The following is a 20222-nucleotide window of genomic DNA, read 5'->3' as shown; positions in this document are numbered from 1 at the left end:
AAGTTTCCAGATTTATGTAGCGTCATACTAAACCTACAAAGTTCATACCTAAAATACCACTTCCTGAACCACTACCACTGGTTGAATCAGAAGAAGGTTTAGCATCTTTGCCAGATGATGACAGGAAACTGTAGTGCTTTTATTTTTTCTGTTTAAACCATCTAACCTCACATATTCTTTAAACAATGAAAACTAGCATAAGCCAAATATATAATCACACCATAATGTAGTAGGTGATTGCATTATTTTAGTATAAGACATTATAAACATATATGGCTTGATTTCTGTATTAAGAGAGGACATGTAGCAAGGTATGCTTATTTTCATGAGGATGTGTAGGCTTTGACTGCAGAGTACTGTAATCTCTCGGATAGTACTATGTTAAAAATGCAGACTGTGTCCACACTGTCTATATTTATATGTAGGCATACTTATAAGGGAGAAGACTCAGTTCTCTTCTATTTCTATTGTTCTGAGGCAGCAAGATACTGTGGTGATGAGTGCCAAAGACGTGTTTATAAACAAGTATTTCTCTCTTGGAAAGGAAAGAGAGGTCCATTCTGCATTTTCAGATTCCTCCATATTTTCCCAGTCCTGTCCTTCCCTATTCCAATTCATAAGTGGAACCATCAGACAGACACTTTTCCTCATTACATTCCCTTACATTTCAGCGTTGCCCCTGTATTATACTTCCTCTTTCCCTCTTGTGTCCAGATCCTGGACTAAAATACATGTTTTAGACTTCACTCTCCTTCTAAACTTCCACTGACCACTTCCCTGTGGTTTTCCACCAGCTCTGGCCTTGTGGGCTTGTTCAACAGCTACCTCTTTTCCTCAACCTCCCTGCATCATCAGCTCCATTGAAGTATGCCATATGTATTCCTGAGCCTGATCTCACTCTAGATCTACCCAAAGAGCATCTTGGATTTCCAATTGTCATGTCAATGTTAAAATCACAGATTTATAGAAATTTATTTAGATGGGATCTCTGGAGATCATCTCTCCCACCTTCTTCTAGAAACTGTATTCCAGCCAACACTAGACAAAGTCAGCTGTGGCTCTTGCCAGCCAAGTCTTGAAAACTTCTAAGGATGGAGGTGCTGAAGTTTCTCTTGGAAATCTGTCCCAGTGCTGCACTAGGCCACTTGGCAAAGTTCTTCCTAATTCTCAGTTTGAACCTCCCAGCCACAGTTTGTGCCTGCTACAGCTTGTCATACCCTCTCACACTACCAAAAAAAGTCCAGGCCCTGCAGTCTTTACAAGTTGCCTTCCAGCATCTCTAGACTGCCATTAGATTACCGTTCGCCTGTTCTCAGCTGGACTGAAGTTCAGCTCCCTTATGTTTTCCTCAATAGTCACAAACTCTAGCCATCCTTCTAGGCAGCCTTGCACTAGCCCTTCTAGTTTCCCAATATCCTTCTTGAAACATGGAGGAGTTGTCTCAACACTGGACACTGTGTTTGAGATACCATGTCATGGACACCGAGAACATGGGGATAATAACTTCCTTCTCCAGCTTCTGGAGATGAGAAAAAAGTCCTCTCCAAAGGTGAATATTCATCTTCCACATTGCTCTTCTTTTTCTGGCCCTGTCAACATTACTGAAGCTAGTTATCTTTCTTTCCCCACCTCTGTGATTTTCAATCTGTGTCTCAACTAACCTTCTGATAATTTTTGAGCTTCTTTCTCCTTATTAGCAAGGACACTATCTGTTCATTCTCCAAACCTTTGCTGCACAACAGTCATCTCCTTTCCTCACCCTTTCTTCCTCTCACCTGTTGGAAATGAAATACCACTTTTGAAAGTGAAACTCTCTTTACACAGCCGTGTCTCTGCTCTGTATTGTCTGCACCTCACACTTCACCTTCTGACCCATCCTACTAAACCTCAGTCTACAGGGTGTTCCTTCTTCCCCTCCCTGACCTATGTCCAAAGTGCTATGTCACTGTGAGTTTACAAAAATCTCCATGCATATTCACCTTCTACTATAATATCCACTTGGCTCATAATAAATTAATGAAAAAACTTTTTTTTTTTTTTTTTGTTCAATGACTACTTTGATTTTGGGCACCAAATGCTGATCACTAGCAGCAGCTGCATACATCATCCCTCTTTATTGTTTTATTTTTATGCCTTTCAGTTACATTTGCACTGCTTGAGTTTTGGAGGTAAATATCCAAAATATTAGCTGAAAGCCTCCTCAGAAAGCAAATCTTTCCCACATCCTTCCCTGCAGTTCCTCTTTAAGAGGTGTCAGCATGGCTGAGAGAATGAAGTGGCTCTGCATTGTTTGCCTGAACTATTATGTGTTTAACATTTCCATAACAAAAGTGCCACTCGACTTCTCCCCGCTTAATGCAGCTCGAGGGCTCTTGTCCTCCTTTAATAAAACATTGTTGAAATCATTTATTTAGAGCCCCTGGTTACTAGTGGGAGAATGACCATCTTTGTGCCAAAATATAGTGTATACAGTCCACTATTTTGTAGTAGATCATTCTGTTATTTAGAAATTGATTAAATGGATGTCTTAGAAAGTATTTATGCTAATAGTGCATTACTTATGTCATTCAGACAGTCAACGTGAGCCTTTTCAACTGCCTACTATAGCCAATGCCTCAAGTAAAATACAGTAACTTTCGACTTTACTGCTTACAAATCTGTATCACAGACTTGAAACCACACAGAGAAGTACTGCTTTTGCCATTTGAAAATGCTTTCTGTTGCAAGAGTACCTACTTTTCCCAATGACTTGCAATGGGTATGTTGTCACAGGCAGTGTGGCAACTCTGGTTATTCAGAACGGGAACAAAATCGATTGAATGTCTGAACTTGTTTTAGTGACGTTGAAGATGCAATGCAACTCGGACACTCAAGCAGTGTTTTCCATGACTCAGCTGGTGGTGAGTTTGTGTCCCACTATTTTTACTATGAGCACCTTGGCTGTTTTGGAGCTCCTCTCATTGCTGTCTAGTGTACCCAAACAACAAAACAAACCAAACAGCAAGTACTGGTTTTGCATTGCATTGAGATGGAATGTCTTGTTCTGCACCTGCAAAGTTGTCTTCAGCCACCTTTGCAGCTTTACCACAGATTTTCACTATAGATGCATGCCTGTGGTGAGGAATCTGGTACACTAACAGCTCTTGGAAGGGGTGCTAAGGAGATTGTAACTAAAATCCATCATGCTTTCCAATGTGACCGTGAAAGACTTGGCCAAACAAGAGCTTTGCTTCCATCATTGTAAGGCTTCGTTTCATAACAGTTTTGAAAGTTACATATGTCTGCCTGTATACATTGGTGTATATTGTTAAAAATAAACAGAGACCTTATGTTATGTCCATTGTGATTGCATACAAAAGCTTTGCTGTGTGCTTGAGTGATCAGTGAAGCTTGAATCTCCCTCTATTTACTGTATGGTCACTGTCAGTTCAATGAACTGCCTCCTTGTTCTCCACCATTGTCCCACACTCCCTTAAACATTTGTCACTGAAGTGCCTCCAAAGACAAATAAACTGTCACCAAGAATTCAAACCTGGTAACTGGGAATAAAAAGGGAGCAGAACCTACGGGATTATTTTACATGAAATGGTGGAGAGCTCCTTCTCCCCCCAGAAGAGATTGACTGGACAGGACCTCGACAAGGAGTACTTCCAAATACCCAGACAAATGAGAGAACTTCCTGTCTTGTGGAAAATCTCACTCTGTCAGGCAACATGAAGTCTTTTCCGTGCTTAAAGCTGTCCTTGCTACAACCCTTGACATTTCAAGAATTTGCACTTGTCTCAAAATCAAGCAAAAGAAATACAAATTTGATGGACATCAACATTTGCACAGGCTTTGCTGGTTGGGACACATATGAATACAGCCAGCCATTCTTCCTGGAAATTGTGCTTACTGTGACAACACAACAAATCCCACAGAGTTATCTCCTTATGGGGAGGAGCTCACAGGACAGAATTACTTCAGCTGTGCTTATTGTACAATTATTTAAATTAAAACAATCCACTTTTTGCAGAGAAGGAAGCATACAGAGGAGCCCTCCCCTGCCTAGTGGTGTGCTCAGTGTTGATTTATTCCAGGCAGATGCTTTTGACAGGAGCCTGTAAAATCAAGTCTTGAGTTTATTGTAGCAGTTAATTATCAGTCCTTTTCTAGTGCTAATGTCTTTTACTCCTAACTGAAGAAAAATAAAGACTTAGCTGGGACTTAATTTTTCATCAACAACGAGTTAAATAGTCCTTGTGGGCACTAACTGTTGACAAACTGAAAATATGTTTCTGAGCATCTCCTGAAGAACGGGAGAAAATACTTAAGACCATCCCTATGCAATTGTGAACTCAGCACTTTGTAAAGAAAGCTGACTCTGTTTACAACAAAGTCTCACCCGAGTACTCTGTCCTCTTCCTGAAGAAACAACGTTTCCAGCTTTGTTTTAACAATAAGCTTACTCAACCGTTCAGATGACTTTAAAAACGAACTTCAGATCATAGCCGCGCACCGTACTCATACACTTGTTTGGTATCACAACTATTTGGAGGTTGGTTTGTGTGTGCACGCGTGTGCCTGTGTGCATTCATTGCTGGGCAACCTAATCAAATACAAACCCTAAAGAAAAAATAAAATAATCTGTCGTTGAAATAACTAATTCAGAAGCAGGGATTTCCAATTTTGTTGATTTATACAACAGACAGATGTGGATTTGTGCTCTGTCAAGATCTGGTGAGATGAAAAAGACACTATCTTGCTAATCTGTCACCCCCTCAGTCAAAGTTTATTTGTGGTAGCTTTTAAACTTCTGACTCGCCTTCCAATTACAGCATTTAAAATGAAAAGCTTTAAATAAACACCATGAATAGAAGATAAATAAACTCCCCCACTCCCCCCCCCCTTTCCCTTTTTCCTTCTTTTTTTTTTTTTGTGTGAGTGCCTAGCTTGACACAGTCCAAACTCAAATCCCCAGAGGACTGAGCTCTCTCTTTTGTGTTAATGTTTAAAAGATTTTCCAATGCCAGAGTTTATTCCTACTGCAAACATTTCTATTTACAAGGTCAAGTGTATCAACACTCGACACAGCTTAAGAGTGTAATTATTTATCTAAGGGTGTTTGAGTGTAGATCAGTAGCTCTGGCAGCAAACCAGGTTTCAGCACGATGCAAAGTAACTCCTAAGAACAATATTACAAGATCTAGTAATTGCTGATCCCTCCAGTGTGTTTACTTTTGCATTCTTTGGTTCGGGAGAAGGCAGGCTGAATGGCAAACTTCCGTGTGTTTTGTTGCAGCCCCCTTGATGCGTGCGCCACTGCCCGCACGAAGCCTTGTTCCAAACACTTGCCGCCTCTGTGTAATGTATTTCTCGCCATTTACTTGTTTGCACGCCTAGGAGCATTTCTAAGACTGTCAGTAAGAGCAACATGCCTCCACTTCTGGAAGAAAGCGCGGCGCACTAGTAATTCCACATACATATGGGAGCAGCGTCCTTGAATTGCTTTACTCTTTTCGGGCACTGGTGAGTTACCATGCCAACGCATTATAAAATCAACCACTCTTTTAAAGTAGTACTTTCAAAGCTGTATTTACTTCTTGCATGTAATTATTCATTAAAGTAAGAATAGCAGTAATTTACATCTATGTAAAGCATTACAGGCAGACAGATTTTTGTTTGCTGATTCTTTTTGGTTTGTTATTCTGTTGTTTGCCACCTCCCCCCCCCCCCCCCTCCCCCCCCCCCCCCCCCCCGGGTCTGAGAGTTCAAGTGTCCCTGCAAAACAATTTCACCACATCCATTATTTAAAGCTCTTTACTAATTTACATGTTCAGAAAATACAAAAAGCCATACATATTTAAAACACAGGCCTTTTTTATGCCTCCTATAAAAATTACAAGGTTTAAGGCTGCTCAGAAATGCATTTATACAATTCTACAATGTTCATAAAGTCTCTCCAAATAAGAAAGTTAACTTCCAATCTGTAAAATACACTGTACATTCGATATTCTGGAGAATACTTCATTGAATCACTGTTACTGATATCCCCTTAAACATAAAATGAAATCTGTACTTTTCCAGACAAGAATAGCAAATGCAATTATCTGTCAAATAGGATGTGGACTTAAAACTTTTTTATTATTTTTTAAATAAATTATTCCAAAAGCATACAATTTATAAAATTCTATATACAGAGAAGAGCGACTGGTAACAAATCCCAGTTTTAAATACATTTTTAATATAAGATTTACCAGAGGTCAGCACCCTGATATGACGAGAGGCAATATAACTTTTCAGGATATTTGTACATACATGTTCTCGAGTCTAAAAGTGTCTTTCAAAGATGGCAGTGCAGAGCTCTTTTACAACAAAAGTTGCATTGTTCAGTATAGCCAACAACTCTGAAAAAAAAAACCAACTTTTTTTTTTTTATGCCACTAGGTTAAAGAGGAAGAGACGGCTGCTGGCATGCTTTTGTTATAACGAAGATGTGTGTGCAAGAGGGAGTGCTGTAAACCACAGTGTTCAGTCTGCTATTTCCTTAAATTTAATTAATGGCAGATGCAGCGTAACCCCCGTTCGGGGCCCAGCCGCACCGCGAAGAGCGAGCCTTGGCGGCCGATAACCAAGTTGCTGACTAACCAGTATGGCAACAGCTTTGGCAGCACGTTTGGGTAGCGCACCTCTTTCTCACCTTCATGTCAAAACGCTTAACGAAAGCCACCATCAGCACGCCATCACCCCCGCAGCCCCGGCGGGCGGCAGCGGGAGGCCGCCGCAGCCTCGCTGGCACCTCCGTCAGCCCGTCCGCCGGCGGCCCGCACGGGGCGGCAGCAATTGCATAGTGCACAGAGACCGGCACCCTAAAGGCGAGAGGCCGCGGCCGCCCGCTCCGCTCCGCCTCGCCCGGCCGCCGCCCCCCCGGCCGGCCCGCAAGGCCGCGGCGGCTTCGCCCGCGGAAGGCTGCCGGGCCGGGTCGGGGGAAGGGTGCGGACGGGCGCCGCGGGCAGCAGCGGAGGCGGCGGGGGGCCGCCGCCCGCGGGGAGACGCGGGGCGGAGCAGGAGCGCCCGGGCCAACGGCCGGGGGATTAACGGTCAGGGCGTTTAAAACCGCGCCGCACCGAGGGGCCCCGCTGGCCGTGCTCCCTCCCGCCGCCGCCAGGCCCGCGGGATGGCCATCGGCGGCCCGGCGCGGCGGGAGGGACGCTAGAGCCGCGGCAGCAGCGGCAGCAAGAGGGAGGCCAGCAGCGCCCAGGCCGCGGCGGCGGGCGGGCCAGCGCTATCCGCTGGCACGGGGAAGCCGGGCTCGGAGCCCGCATTGTCCTCCGCGTCGTCCCTCCCCTTCTGGCTCGGCTCCTCCTCGTAGTCCTCGTCGTAGTACTCCTCCAGGCCGCCGTCCGAGCCGCCGCTGCTGCCGGCGCCGTTGCCGCCCATGTCCGCGCCGAAGCAGAGGCGGGCCATGTTCTCCTTGACCGACTCGCAGATAGGCCGCTCCAGCCCGTCGCAGACGCAGTCGTTGAGCAGCACGGCCTTGGGCACGGCCAGCATGTCCTCGATGACGGCGCGGCACTCCGGCGTGCAGCGCAGCCCGTTGAACAGCTTCCCGCAGTAGGTCATGTAGCGGTTGAGCGCCAGGCTGCAGCGGCTGTCCCAGTCGCAGCGCCGCCGCGCCTCCGTGCAGCCCATGACGCCGCCGCCGGGGCCGCCGCCGGCGCCGCCGCCGGGGCCGCCGGGGCCGCCGGCCGCCGGGCTGCTGGTGCGGGGCAGGCAGGGCTCGATGGCGCGCTTGGTGGCGCGGCAGTTCTCGTCCTGCGCGCAGTCGCAGTCCTCCAGCGCCGGGCCGCGCCGGGTGTGGTTGAGCTGGATGAGGGCCGCGATGCAGTGGCTGGGGCACCGCCGCCTGGAGGAGGCGGCGGAGCTTGCAGCGGCCGCCGGCCCGTCCCCACCGCCTCCCGCCGGCGCCTGCTGCAGGAGCACCGGGGCGCACGCCTCGGCGTACTGGTTGTAAGCGTAGCTGCACTCGGGCTCCCCCTGACACTGCAGCACCGCCTGCCAGCAGATCAGCCGCCGGCCCTGCACCAGCGAGCCCCGCGGCGGCCACACGGCGCCCAGCGCCGCCGCCAGCCACAGCCAGGCGGCCGGACGCGGCCAGCGGCCCCCGCCGCCGCCTCCGTGCCGAGCGGGCGAGCGGGCCACCATCGCAGGCGGCGGCGGCGGCGGCTGCTGCCGCAGGCGAGCGAGGGAGAGGCGCTGGTAGACGACGACGAGGAGGAGGAGAAGGAGCTGCCGCCCGTGGAAAAGTTTGCAAAACTCCCGCCGGCCGTGTGCATGAGGTCTCCTCGCATCAATCCATCCGCGCCGGTGCTGGGGCCCTCCAACCCCCGGGAGCTGGAACCGGCGGGGCCGCCGTACGAAGCGGGCGCCCGGGGCCTTCCCGTGCACCCCACCCGCTGCTGCCGGCTTGGCGAGGCGGCGGCGAAGGCGCCCGGAGAGGTTGGGGGGAATCAGTGCAAACGGGGGCTCGGAGGAGAGCGGCTCCGGAGTGCGCTCGGGGACTTGCAGGCTGCGCCGGGAGAGCTCATGGTGCTGTCCTCCTCCTCATGCAGTTCCGTTTCTCTTTTTTTTTTTTTCTTTCTCTCTCTCTCTCTCTCGTTTTTTTTTTTTTTAAACAAAATCAGTGCCCAGCTGCTGCTGCTGCTTCGTCGGGAGCTTTTAACTCTCCGCTCGCAGCATCTCTGCACATGCCAGCCGCTCCGATCCCATTCACAGTCCCGGCTCCGCTCACTCCCTCTCGGTACGGGTTGCACTTTCGGGTGGCGGGGAGAAGAAATGTCTCTCCCCGCTAGCAAGAAGATAGCACAGGGAAAGGAGAAGAGGCAGCCTTCAGGATCTCTTTCTCTCTGAGCGACTGATGCTGCTTCTGTTGTCAACAAGCCCTGCAAGCTGCTCTGCGGATCCGTCTGTGGATCTTTTTTTCTTTGCAAGGCTTTAAATACAAAAGTGCCCTCCGAGCAGCAGCAACGTGCTCTGATTAGGCCTCATTATGCATGCATGGAAAAGCAAACAAACAAAAAAAATTAGCAACGCTTCTTCTTTTACACATCCCCCCAGCCTGCGCTCTCTCGCTCTCTTTCTCCTTTTCTCCACTTTTTTCTCCCTTCGCTCGGCCCCCTTTCACTGCCTCGCCACTTGCCATTGGCCCAGCCTGTTGTTGAAACTTTTTTTTTTCCCTCCTCTCTTTACGATCTGCTGGAGGGAGGGAAGGAGAGAGGGGGGCTGGAGGGCAGCTCACATTCAAAGCTTGAAAGGAAAGCTTAAGGAGAGTGACAGCCCCCCGAGGAGCCCCTCCTCCCGTTAAGGCGGCGCGGCGGCCGGGCCGGAGGCGCGCGGCGGCGGCGGGGGTCGGCGCTCGGGGGCGGCGGGGGAGCGCCCTGCGCCTCCGCGAAAGGGCAGCGGCGCGGGTCTGCGTGCTGCCTGTGCGGGCACGCTGCTCCTGAACTGATCTGCCCTTTACAGCAAGGGGAAAAAAAGGTCTCTATCCCGTGTGATGTGTGTACCCAAACTTCCCACTGATTCAAGTGAGGGCAGAGCCGCTTCCCGAAAGAAAGAGAAAGGTAGGGAGGATCAGGCTCAAAATGGGACCGACTTTGCTTCTTGCTGAAATCTGAACAGAGCTCCTGGTTCCAGTATTAGTACACTCAGGGAGAGAAAGCTAACTTAGTGGTGCGCTCCGGCCGTGTAAGTACTGCTTTGCTATGCCTTCGGTGTTGCAGCTTTCCACTTACTGCATCCCCCACCGATTTTAAACTCACTCAGCTCAGCTTCTCGCCAGAGGTTTTCGTGCGCGGATTTAAGACCCTGACCTACGAGGATGCCTGTTGGCGGAAATACAGTAGGTCTCAGTGTAGTTCTTTGATACTTTAATAAAGAACTGCCAATTAGTGAAAAGTTGTTTAAAATCTGTTAGAGGATGAAGTTTGTCTTCATTGAAAACAAAATGCCTTGCTGACGTCCTGCCTTCCTGTTATACTCTCCATCCGCTTTGCTTTGCTTATAAGGAACTAGACACAAAAATATAAATATTAAGGCACAACGAGAGGAGCATAGCAAAATAAGCAAGTAGTGGTGGATTTAGCCATTCCCTTTCGCTTCAGTGCTACCTTAATTCCAGAGCAACATTGTCTCCAACCACAAGGGGCATCTGTATCTGCTGCCTGTCAAAACTGGCGCTTTTTTCATCCTAAAACTATCAACTCCATCTGTCACAGAAATTAGGACTAAATCTATTTTCCAGAACTCGGGGATCTTGGGATTCTATGCGGTGTGGACTGATGTCTGTCTGAAAGTGCGTGGAAGGTGGAATGGCGGTGTGGTGTGGCTGGGAGTCAGTGTGATTGATATGTTGAGAAGCATTCGTAAGAATTTTCTCCATTGTCATCTGGTTTACAAGCTGCTTGTGTTTCTCCTTCAGTACGGTTTTGTCTCTTCTGGTGGAAAAATCGTGTTTGCTTGTGTTCTTAAATCTGTGAATACTCCATTCAGAACCCCTGCCTTCATCCACCTAGTTGAGAGCCATTTCTTTTAATTCTTGTTTAATAAGGTTATTAAAAATGCCACATGCCATTTAGGCAGAGTGCAGTAAATACACATTGCAATCTACTCTGGGCTCATTCACGCATTACTTTGCAGCCCTGGTCACTGATGGTAACACTGTTAGTGGTGGAAGTCAGCTAGTTTGGAGTGGGTAAGTTGGAGTCAACATTGCTGTACAAAAAGCACTGTTGCACCACCTGATAGCTAGGGAAACCTGTCCACGTTTGTGCACCTGGAGAGAAAGGGACCTGCATGCCAGGACGTTCCAGTCCTAGAGAGCCTGAGAGAGGGGACTGCAGCGGGGCAGGGTCGAACCTTGGGATGGGACAGTGGCCTCCTGAGCTTCCTCCGCACAGGAGAGCAGGAATGGCTGGCTATCAGTCCCAGTGCAGCTGCCTTCTGCAGACAGCTGGGGCATGAGCTCTGCCTCCTTCCAGCTTCTGACTTCATCTGCAAAATCCATCCAGCTTGGGATGCCCTTAGGTTTTGGAGCAGAAAGCAGGCTGTTTACTTTGTGAGGAATGGCAGCAGCTGAACTTCGGACCTCCCAGGAGGGGGAGTAGAGGAGCCTTCACTGCCGGCCTTGCATCCTTGCTGGCTGGGAAGAGGCAGCTGTTGAGCAGGAGGAGGGTCAGTGCGTGGTCACACTAGTGCTGACAGGCTTCCTTGGCTGGGGACAGTGTTCATTTTGCCTGCTGGTCTGAAAGGTAGGGCATGGCATGAAGCATTGCGTCATTCATAGGCAGAGATTTTTCATATGTACCTTTCAGTTAAAGAAATGCAAATTTCATACAGTAATAATAATAATGGAAGTGCTGACTTTGAGGTTTGGAATTTGGAATTATCTTTTGTATCATACAACTGAAAAAATCGTAACAGAAAATAGGTGGGCTCTTCACTTCCCACACCTTTTACCCATGTAGAATATTACCATCTACATCCAGGATTATGTATTTTTTTTCAAGAAATCACCTTCTAAAAATGATTTAAAACATACTAGTCTGTATTTAAGGAGAACTTGGATTCTGACTGTATTGGTATCTGCCATTTTGGGTAAGGGCTTTGGGGCTCAGTGCTCTGTTGGGGGAAAGACAACTTCTAAGCCTAGGGGAATAACTCTTTGGCCTCTCTTCCTCAGTGCTGGTTTTCTAACAACAGAAATGGTATTGTCAAATTCAGCTCCCCAGTTTTCAAAGTAGCTTTCAAAGTAATGAGGAAGGCAATCCTTGCTCTTTTTCACAAAGCGCCATATAGGAAAATCTATCCCATGGCGGGACAGTAAAATAAGGTCTGGTAGCTTTCTGAATTCCCACATTTGCTATGTTTTCTGCTTACTGTCCTTTCCTGTCTAAGCAATTAGTTTTGCTCCTTACACCAGCTCTCCACATTACTACAGAGTAGCAGTCTTCCGTCGCTAGGGGTCATTTTGGCAGCCGAAAAAGCCAGCACATATCTGACCTGGATTTATGACTCCTGGGCACCTTTTTGTTTAATCCTGGTGTCTTTTCCCCCTTTTCATTTCACACCCTTTCCTAATAGTTGTCCTATCCAACTTGTGTTTTCTTTAATTCTTTTTCTGACCTATTTTACACTGATTGTTTATAAAATAAGGACGTTAGATAGACACAAACCCAGCTGACCTTAAAATTCAGCAGTTCACATTCAGATGTAATTAAAAATACATGGTCTATATATGTGGTTAATTCCTCTCAAATGATTTCTAAGCACATTTCTTTTATTGGATTATATTGCTTTTTCTACGTTTCAAGAGATTTACAACTGCTATTAAAAATGTCTGGCAGGAGTCCTGTGAATTAATTAGCTGATAAAATTTCAGTTTCTGCATCGAGTAATATCTTAGTATGTGCCTGATGGAGACACACAGTGAGAAAGCACTTTTTCTTCTTGAAGAAGAGATTGAATACTAATAGAGGATTTCACCTGTCAATGAAAGGTATCTTTTTGCCAAACTCTGTCAGTAGTTCTCAGAACCTTTTGGCATTATGGTGTATGGGAGTCATGGGGGGCAGTAAAAGTCCTATGCATACACCAACATTCATCCTGTAGAAATGGCCTAGTAAGGTGTCACTTGCAGTAGCCTGTGCAGATGACTGAATACGGACATGTGCATATTGCTGAGTTCTTGGATCTGATGTACCCTCAGAGACCCATAAATAATAACCTCTGCAGTCTAAAGTTACAAAAGAAAAACTTTGTGACTTACCGGATTCCCAGCACAAACTTGGGGCAGGGGTGGGGACAGGGAATGAATATAGTGCTTTCCCAAGTGGTGTCTGTTTCAATGGAGAAGTAAGGGCAAGTGAAGGCATTTAAATTAGGTTCTTGCTTCACATCTGGAGTAGTTTATCTTTTTATTGACTGTGCAGAGCTGTTTGGGAGATTGGTGTCTTAAGTTAGCCACCTAAACTAGGTGTGAATACTCCTCAAAACAGTCATTTTTTCACTTGAATGTGCAGAGCTTCCAGGGTGAGCATCCCTCCTCTCTCTTGCTTTATGCAGGCAGAAAAATAATGAACAGGGAGGATAGTAAGTGATTGTATTGATCAACAGTCACCCCACTGAGTTGAAGCTCATGACTGGTGAGACCACTGTACTTCATACTGTAGGGTCAGTTAGACATTGTTATTTTGGCCATACATATTTAGCGTTGCCAGTGTAAAGTCTTGTGAACATTATTGAGGGCATTCAACACCTGGCCTTCAGGCCAATTATTTTTAATTGATTCACCTGTGTATTATCTGGGATTGATCCCTTCTAGAACAGGTTGCACAAGTCCACTTGCACACCAGTCAGCATGGGGCTCTTATTGACACCTTAGGATACTTTATAACGTTTTTCCAACCAATGCATGGTGCAGACTGCCAGTGTGATTTGTTTATGGCGTGATTTTGGAGACTATGTGTTGCATGCTATGGGGTGTGATTGGGAATGAGTGGGAGGTCAAAGCATACTGATGTAGCTTTGGAGGACTGTGTGGGGACTGTGTAGGATCAACTGTGTTGATTCTGGAGTGAGCTACATGTGGAGGTGCTTTCTGGTTGCCTCCCAGAAAACAACCTGGGAATGTACTAATGGATGCTGGAGGGAACTGGACTGACTCAATCTGTAAGCAAGTGACTGTACTTCAGTCTCTGAGGTGTTAATGGGAGCAGAGAATAAAAAGAAGCCCATATAGTCTTGTCTTATTGCAAGAAAGGGACAGACATTTAAAAGGAATATGGAGTGGACCTGTTTAGAAGAGTTGGAGGCAGGATATCATTATTAATTTTGGAATGTTAGTTACTTGGGTCCAGCAAATACAGCGCTGTAATCGTTAACTGTGCACATAGAATCATAGAATCATGGAATCGTTTAATCATAACATTGTTTGGATTGGAAGGGACCTTTGAAGATCATGTAGTCCAACTCCCCTGCAATAAGCGTGGACATCTTCAATTAGATCAGGTTGCTCAGAGCCTCTTCCAACCTGACCTTGAAAGTTTCCAGGGATGGGGCATCTACGACCTTTCTGGGCAACCTGTTCCAGTGTTTCATGAATTTTATTGTAAAAAATATCTTCCTCATATCTAGTCTGCATATACCCTCTTTTAGTTTAAAATCATTACCTCTTATCCTATTGCAACAGACACTACTAAAAAGTCTGTCTCCATCTTTCCTATAAGTCCCCTTTAAGTAATGAAAGGCCACAATAAGATCTTCCCAGAGCCTTCTCTTCTCCAGGCTGAACAACCCCAACTCTTTCAGCCTTTCCTCACAGGAGAGGTATTCCATACCTGTGATCATTTTTCGCCCTTCTCCAAACCCACTCCAACAGGTTCATATCTTTCCTGTACAGAGAGACTCCAGAGCTGGATGCAGTACTGCGGGTGGGCTCTCACCAGAGCAGAGGGCCAGGATCACCTCCTTCAACCTGCTTGTCACACTTCTTTTGATGCATCCCAGGATACGGTTGGCTTTCTGGGCTGCAAATGCACATTGCTGACTTTCCAGCTTTTCATCTACCAGTACCCCCAAGTCCTTCTCTGCAGGGCTGCTCTCAATCCCTTCATCCCCCAGCCTGTATTGATACTGGGGGTTGCCCTGACCCTGGTGCAGGACCTTGCACTTGGCCCTGTTGAACCTCATGAAGTTCACATGGCCCTATTTCTTGAGCTTGTTGAGGTCCCTCTGGATGGCATCTCATCCCATAGGCATGTCAACTGCACCACTCAGTTTGGTGTCATCTGCAAACTTGCTGAGGGTGCACTCGAGCCCACTAGGTCATTGTCTATGTCATTGATGAAGGTACTAAACAGTACTGATCCCAGTACAGACCTCTGAGGGACACCAGTCATCACTGACCTCCATCTGGACGTTGAGCCATCGACCACTACTCTCTGGATGCAACTGATTCCTCATTTGTTGAACAGTTCACCTGTCAAATCTGTATCTCTCCAATTTAGAGAGAAGAATGTTGTGGGGGACCGTGTCAAAGGCCTCACAGAAGTCCAGATAGATTACATCTGTAGCTCTTCCCTTGTCCACTGATGTAGTCACTCCATCATAGAAGGCCATTATGTTGGTCAGGCAAGAAAGACTTGCCCTTGGTGAAGCCACGCTGACTGTCTTGAATCGCCTCCCTGTCCCCCATGTGCCTTAACATAGCTTGTAGGAGGATCTGTTCTGTGATCTTCCCGGGCACAGAGGTGAGGCTGACGGGTCAGTAGTTCCCAGTGTCCTCCTCCATTCTACCCTTTTTGAAAACGAGTGCATTGTTTCCCTTTTTCCAGTCACCAGGGTTTTCACCTGACTGCCATAGTTTTTCAAGCATCATGGAGAGTGCCTTGGCAACCACATGAGCCAGTTCTCTCAGGAGCCTGGGATGCATCTCGTCAGGTCCCATAGACTTAATGTATGTTCAGGTTCCTTAGGTGGTCATGAACCTGATCTCATACAGTGGGAAGGACTTTGCTCCCCCAGTCCCTGCCTTAAGCTCCATCCACTCAAGAGGATACATAAACTTGCCTTAAATATATTTTTAATTCAGTGTCTCCTTTCTTTTCAATATGCCTTTTCCATTTATAATATTTACTTAAAAATTGAGTAGCATCCTTGTACAGTTAGAGATTGTTATTTATATATGAAATAGTAAGTATCATTAAGAGTATTTACCCAGTGCATCCAGTACAGTAAACATGGAAATATTGCACAATACTTTGCTGGACTTCTGCTTTTCTGAACTCTGTTCCAATCTAAACTACAAACTAGACCACACATGATGTTAAAACAAATCTAAGAACAGAGTAGACCTCCAACCCTTTTTTGGTCCTAACAAAGGCAAAAGTAATTGTGAAGACAACACATTTCTGGTCACCTGTTAGGCCAGTTAAATGAAGGTTTTAAATAACCATGTCCTACAAAGATGAATGTAAACTACAGATGCTGTCACTATGTCAAACCAATTTAAACCATCACAGTATTATGGGAGTTCTTTGCTGAATATGTCAACATGTACACACAAAAAAGCAGTTAGATGTTTTTTGTTTGTTTTTTGGTTTTTGTTTGTTTATTTTTTTATTTTTAGATTTTCCCAGTATTTACAACCAGATATTCCCTGAGGCAGCTAATAGGTTTGTGTTTCATTTTCTGCATGTGCTTCCTTGAAATTCATATAATACAAGTTTGCAAGAAATAGGAAATTCTGAGTTTTCTTAGATGAGAAGCATGAAGAAATGAGTAATTTATGGGTAAGTAGAATTCCACTCTATGTAGTCTGAAGGACAAAAATAAAGAGTAGCTGTTTCATTTTTGTGATTTCACATTACACCAACACAATTGTGTACCCTGGAAAGGTAATACCTAATGTGATCTCCTACTTCTTCTAACCCAAAATTCAATTTCTGCATTAGAATTTGAAGATGGCTGCTGAGCGAAATGTCATTCAAAAGCATATCCCCAATCTGTTCAGTTTGGTGGGTATCTTTGATGATACTTGCCTAAGGCCTTGTTTATACACAAAAGTAGCTGAGGTTAAAATAAAACTGTCTTTCAGAACTATTTGATTAAAGCAATAAAAATCTAATTCAACATAAATTTGGAGTTAGCAAACTGATTTTGGATGTGTTCCAATAGGTCTCTTTAAGCACAGCTGGCTTCATATCATTGAGAAATGGTGATGTCTTTATTGAGTTGACCTGCTGTAAAAGAGTGACAGACTTGTTTATTACACCTTCTTAGAAGAGTTTCATTCTTTCATTTTACTAAAACAAAATGTGTATAGACTAAATAGTACACTAAACATGAAATAGGCATGCAAATATTTCAGAGTCCTGACCCAGATTACCAAATTCAAATAAATCAGTATTAATAAATAAACTAATCAAAGTGTGCCCAGGCAAGAATTTGCTCTGATTTAACTAGGTCTTTTAAAAGGCAATTTTAGTTAACTTTTGGGTTGGTCAGCAGCCTAAACTCTCTTTAGTTCATTTGTTCATTTGCTTGAAATACCAGAGAAGAAGAATGAATTAAGATGGATTTTTATATGGAGGGAGATAGCTTGGGTGATTAGCAGACTTTATGACAAGAACAGCGACTGGGTTCATGCAGGTACACGCGTCTTTCTTCCTACACTTCGCCTAAAATTAAAAAATGTCAAAGCAGTTAGTAGAGTTCATCTCCATTCCTCTACTATGCCCTTAGCTGTGGTACCTGAATTCCAGGATGAAAGAAGAATGTCTTTGTGTTTTAAAAGTTTAATTTACAAAAGTGATGAATGATTCAGTTGCTTCCATATTAGGGGCACAGTCTGAGACATTTCTAGCAGCCTGGTTTTCAGAATATGTTGAGCACCTAACCTTTGAAAATCAGATTTTCTAGTTTGACATTCAAAAAGGAATCATTCACCATCACAGATAGCTTTGAAAATGTTATTTCCTTTCTGCAGCTAACAAAAATTAAGGGCTTCAAAAATGCTGGAGAAACACAGTCATAAACTTGTCACTGTGCCAAAAATAAACACTAAAACGTTGAGGTGGGGGATCTCAGTAACAACACCACATAATAAATGGGGCTTTCTTTGTAGGTGAAATACTGTGTTCGTGGCTTTGATACATCAAAATACACTGGGCTGCCAGCTGTTCTCAGACATGTTGCAAATCAGTATTTTGTTCTTCCTAACAAACAGTGATCATTCTCCTCATTCTTGGTGGTAGTGGAGGTGAGCTATACTTTCCTCTTCCTACTTGCCTTAGGCAACTGCTCTTTTCAAAGTTCCCCAAAAGGGCTGGATCAGATTAGGGAGACTGTAAAGATGAGACTGAAGTCGGTACTTTTGGGAAAGTGGTTAACAGCAGCAGTGCTCTGGAGATTTCCCAAACTCTGGGAACTGAGTTGTACACTGGCATCATGCTGCTTTCTGGAGCCAGACCTAATATCCATGGCTGGATAGCCCAAACATGTCCAGAGGCTTACAGATATTAGGCATCAGAGATGGAAAAGAGGTTTTGGAACATTCTCCATCCCCACTGCAAAATTATGCAGCCAGTGTGAGATTAGCCATTGTGTTAAATTTTCCAGTTGTTTATTTTGGCCTATTTTTAAATGTCCTAAGTGATAAGTTAAGGGATTTCTACCACTTTCTTTCAATAGATTTCTTTGTTTCTAAACATCTCTTATAACTGATGCAAATTTTTACCACCTTTAAATACCATTGTGCATAGCTATAGTTCATTTTCCCACCCAGGTAATTTTCTATCAACATTAATTCCTGTGGTATTCATAAGATTAATTATTAGGGTAATTATTGTGTAACTAATTATACCCATGCCAATTCAGTTCATTATGCTGCAGGTGAAACTGCGATATATGTAGCATTGTCTAGTCGCTTTTATCTGATGTGTTAGCATTCAGACCTTAAGTAGGGCTAAAGCAGACTAGAACTAGGATTTGGTAAACACCATTGCATATATTCTGGTAAAATCCAGTCAATAGCATTTACATTTTCTTCATTCTGTTCTTCCATCGATTTTATACATTCACCCCACAAATCTGTGATCTGGAGTTACAGCTGTGTCCATAACAGGGAAGGTGTTGCTTTCATTATCATATTGTTATTTGCTCAGATTCTCTGGTGTTTTTATAAAGCAAAAATGCTCACATCTTAAAATGTAAACACTTTTAAAGCAATGCCTTCCCATGTGTTTTATATCCTTGTTTTAAGTAGATGTAAATCATTATCCCTTGCATTTAATTCAAATGGATACGATCTTGTATTAATAGTAGTAGTGTGCACCTGTTTCTTCCTTTGCCCACAGTCTTTACCCTGTTCTGGATACCTTGCTTGTGCTTATGGGCTACAAGCTGTAATATAGAAACTTAGAAGTAATGGAAAGGACATTCCCTAAATAAAGGTTCATGTCTTAGGAGAAAAATAGCTTTACAAATTTATACGCTGTCCTTGCATTCCATCTTTGGCATTTGCTTCTTTAATCTAGCTGTAATAAAGAGAAAGTTCCCTATTTTCTGTTTGCCTCTTTCTTGAGGTCCGAGTTAGATTTGTTCCAGCAAAACCATCTGAGTTAAGCTCACAGAATGCTTTATTTTGTTACATTTGTTTCATACAATTGGAAAGATGCTATAGAGATGCTACAGAGATGAGGTTTTGCAATACACTCATGGTACATTTTTGGGGATTGCAAAGCTAGTTCTGCTTGAAAACTTTTTATAACGCCCTGTTTTCAAAGGATATGTCTATAGCAAAGTAGTTTTTAACCTAAATTTAACCTGAGTTATATAACTGCTCTAGACATCCTTTTTTTTTGAAAGAAAAGTGGGATCATTAACTGATTGCTTGCTTTCGGTTAGTTGGGCCTTATGACTTCAACATGTTATTTCTCCTCAGCTGGAGTGAATTGTCATACACTGGGAAGCTTAGCAGTGTGTTCTGATGTGGGTAACCGGATGCATACTGAAAGGTAGTGAGTTTCTTCAAGGTGAGGTCAAAGGATCATACATGCATGTGGGTGGCATCAGTGTCTTTTATGTTTTTTTCACCATTCTTTATTCCATTGTGGAATGGTTGCCCTTTTTGATAACATCTTTGTACTTATTTTCCCTATGCCTCCATTTTTTCCCTTACATTTTCCTGAGGCCCTTTCTTGATTGCGTTTTATTTCAGTCCCTGCTGACGTTTAGGAAAAAAACAGCAGAGAAGAGGACCTCTGTTTGGCCATATTTATTGATGCTGCTGTGGCCTCTCCGGTTACCTTTTGTCAACTTTCTTAACTGAATTTCCCTTCACAGAATTGTTTGTCAAAGGCAAACCATTGCCCAAACTCACATCTAAATGTATTTCTGTGAGAATGCATCTGGATCATTTGGGTAGCCATCCTGAAATCTCTCTGGGAATCTTTCAGAGAACAGGAGTTACCACCAGGTGGAAAATTGCAGCCTGAATGGCACACTACAAATATTCAAGGCTTACAGCTCAACTCAGAGCAGACAGTTCAGAGAAAGCCATTATTTTAATTAATTCACATAAAGTGTTTAGTGAATTATTAAAGAATGTGACAAAATATGTTTGCTTGCACATCATTTGAGAACGAAGAATGGAGCAAAAAACTGTCAAACAAGAAGCTTGTTGTGAA

At 44.6% G+C, this 20222-nt stretch overlaps 1 protein-coding gene across 1 annotated transcript; it reads right to left on the bottom strand.

The window, feature by feature from the left end:
* Positions 1-5783: 5783 nt before the first annotated feature.
* Positions 5784-19612, bottom strand: GAS1 (growth arrest specific 1). The gene is made up of 2 exons (XM_055791156.1): positions 6680-19612; positions 5784-6386 (listed from the first exon to the last, which is right to left on the bottom strand). The coding sequence occupies exon 1, from the start codon at positions 8182-8184 to the stop codon at positions 7192-7194; it is 993 nt and encodes a 330-aa protein (XP_055647131.1). The 5' UTR covers positions 8185-19612; the 3' UTR covers positions 5784-6386; positions 6680-7191.
* Between the last annotated feature and the right edge of the window lie 610 nt (positions 19613-20222).

Source organism: Falco peregrinus, chromosome Z, assembly GCF_023634155.1.
Source record: "Falco peregrinus isolate bFalPer1 chromosome Z, bFalPer1.pri, whole genome shotgun sequence".
NCBI classification, from domain to species: domain Eukaryota; kingdom Metazoa; phylum Chordata; class Aves; order Falconiformes; family Falconidae; genus Falco; species Falco peregrinus.
The sequence above is the reverse complement of the archived record's forward strand: the minus strand, read 5'-3'. Positions and strand labels throughout refer to the sequence as shown.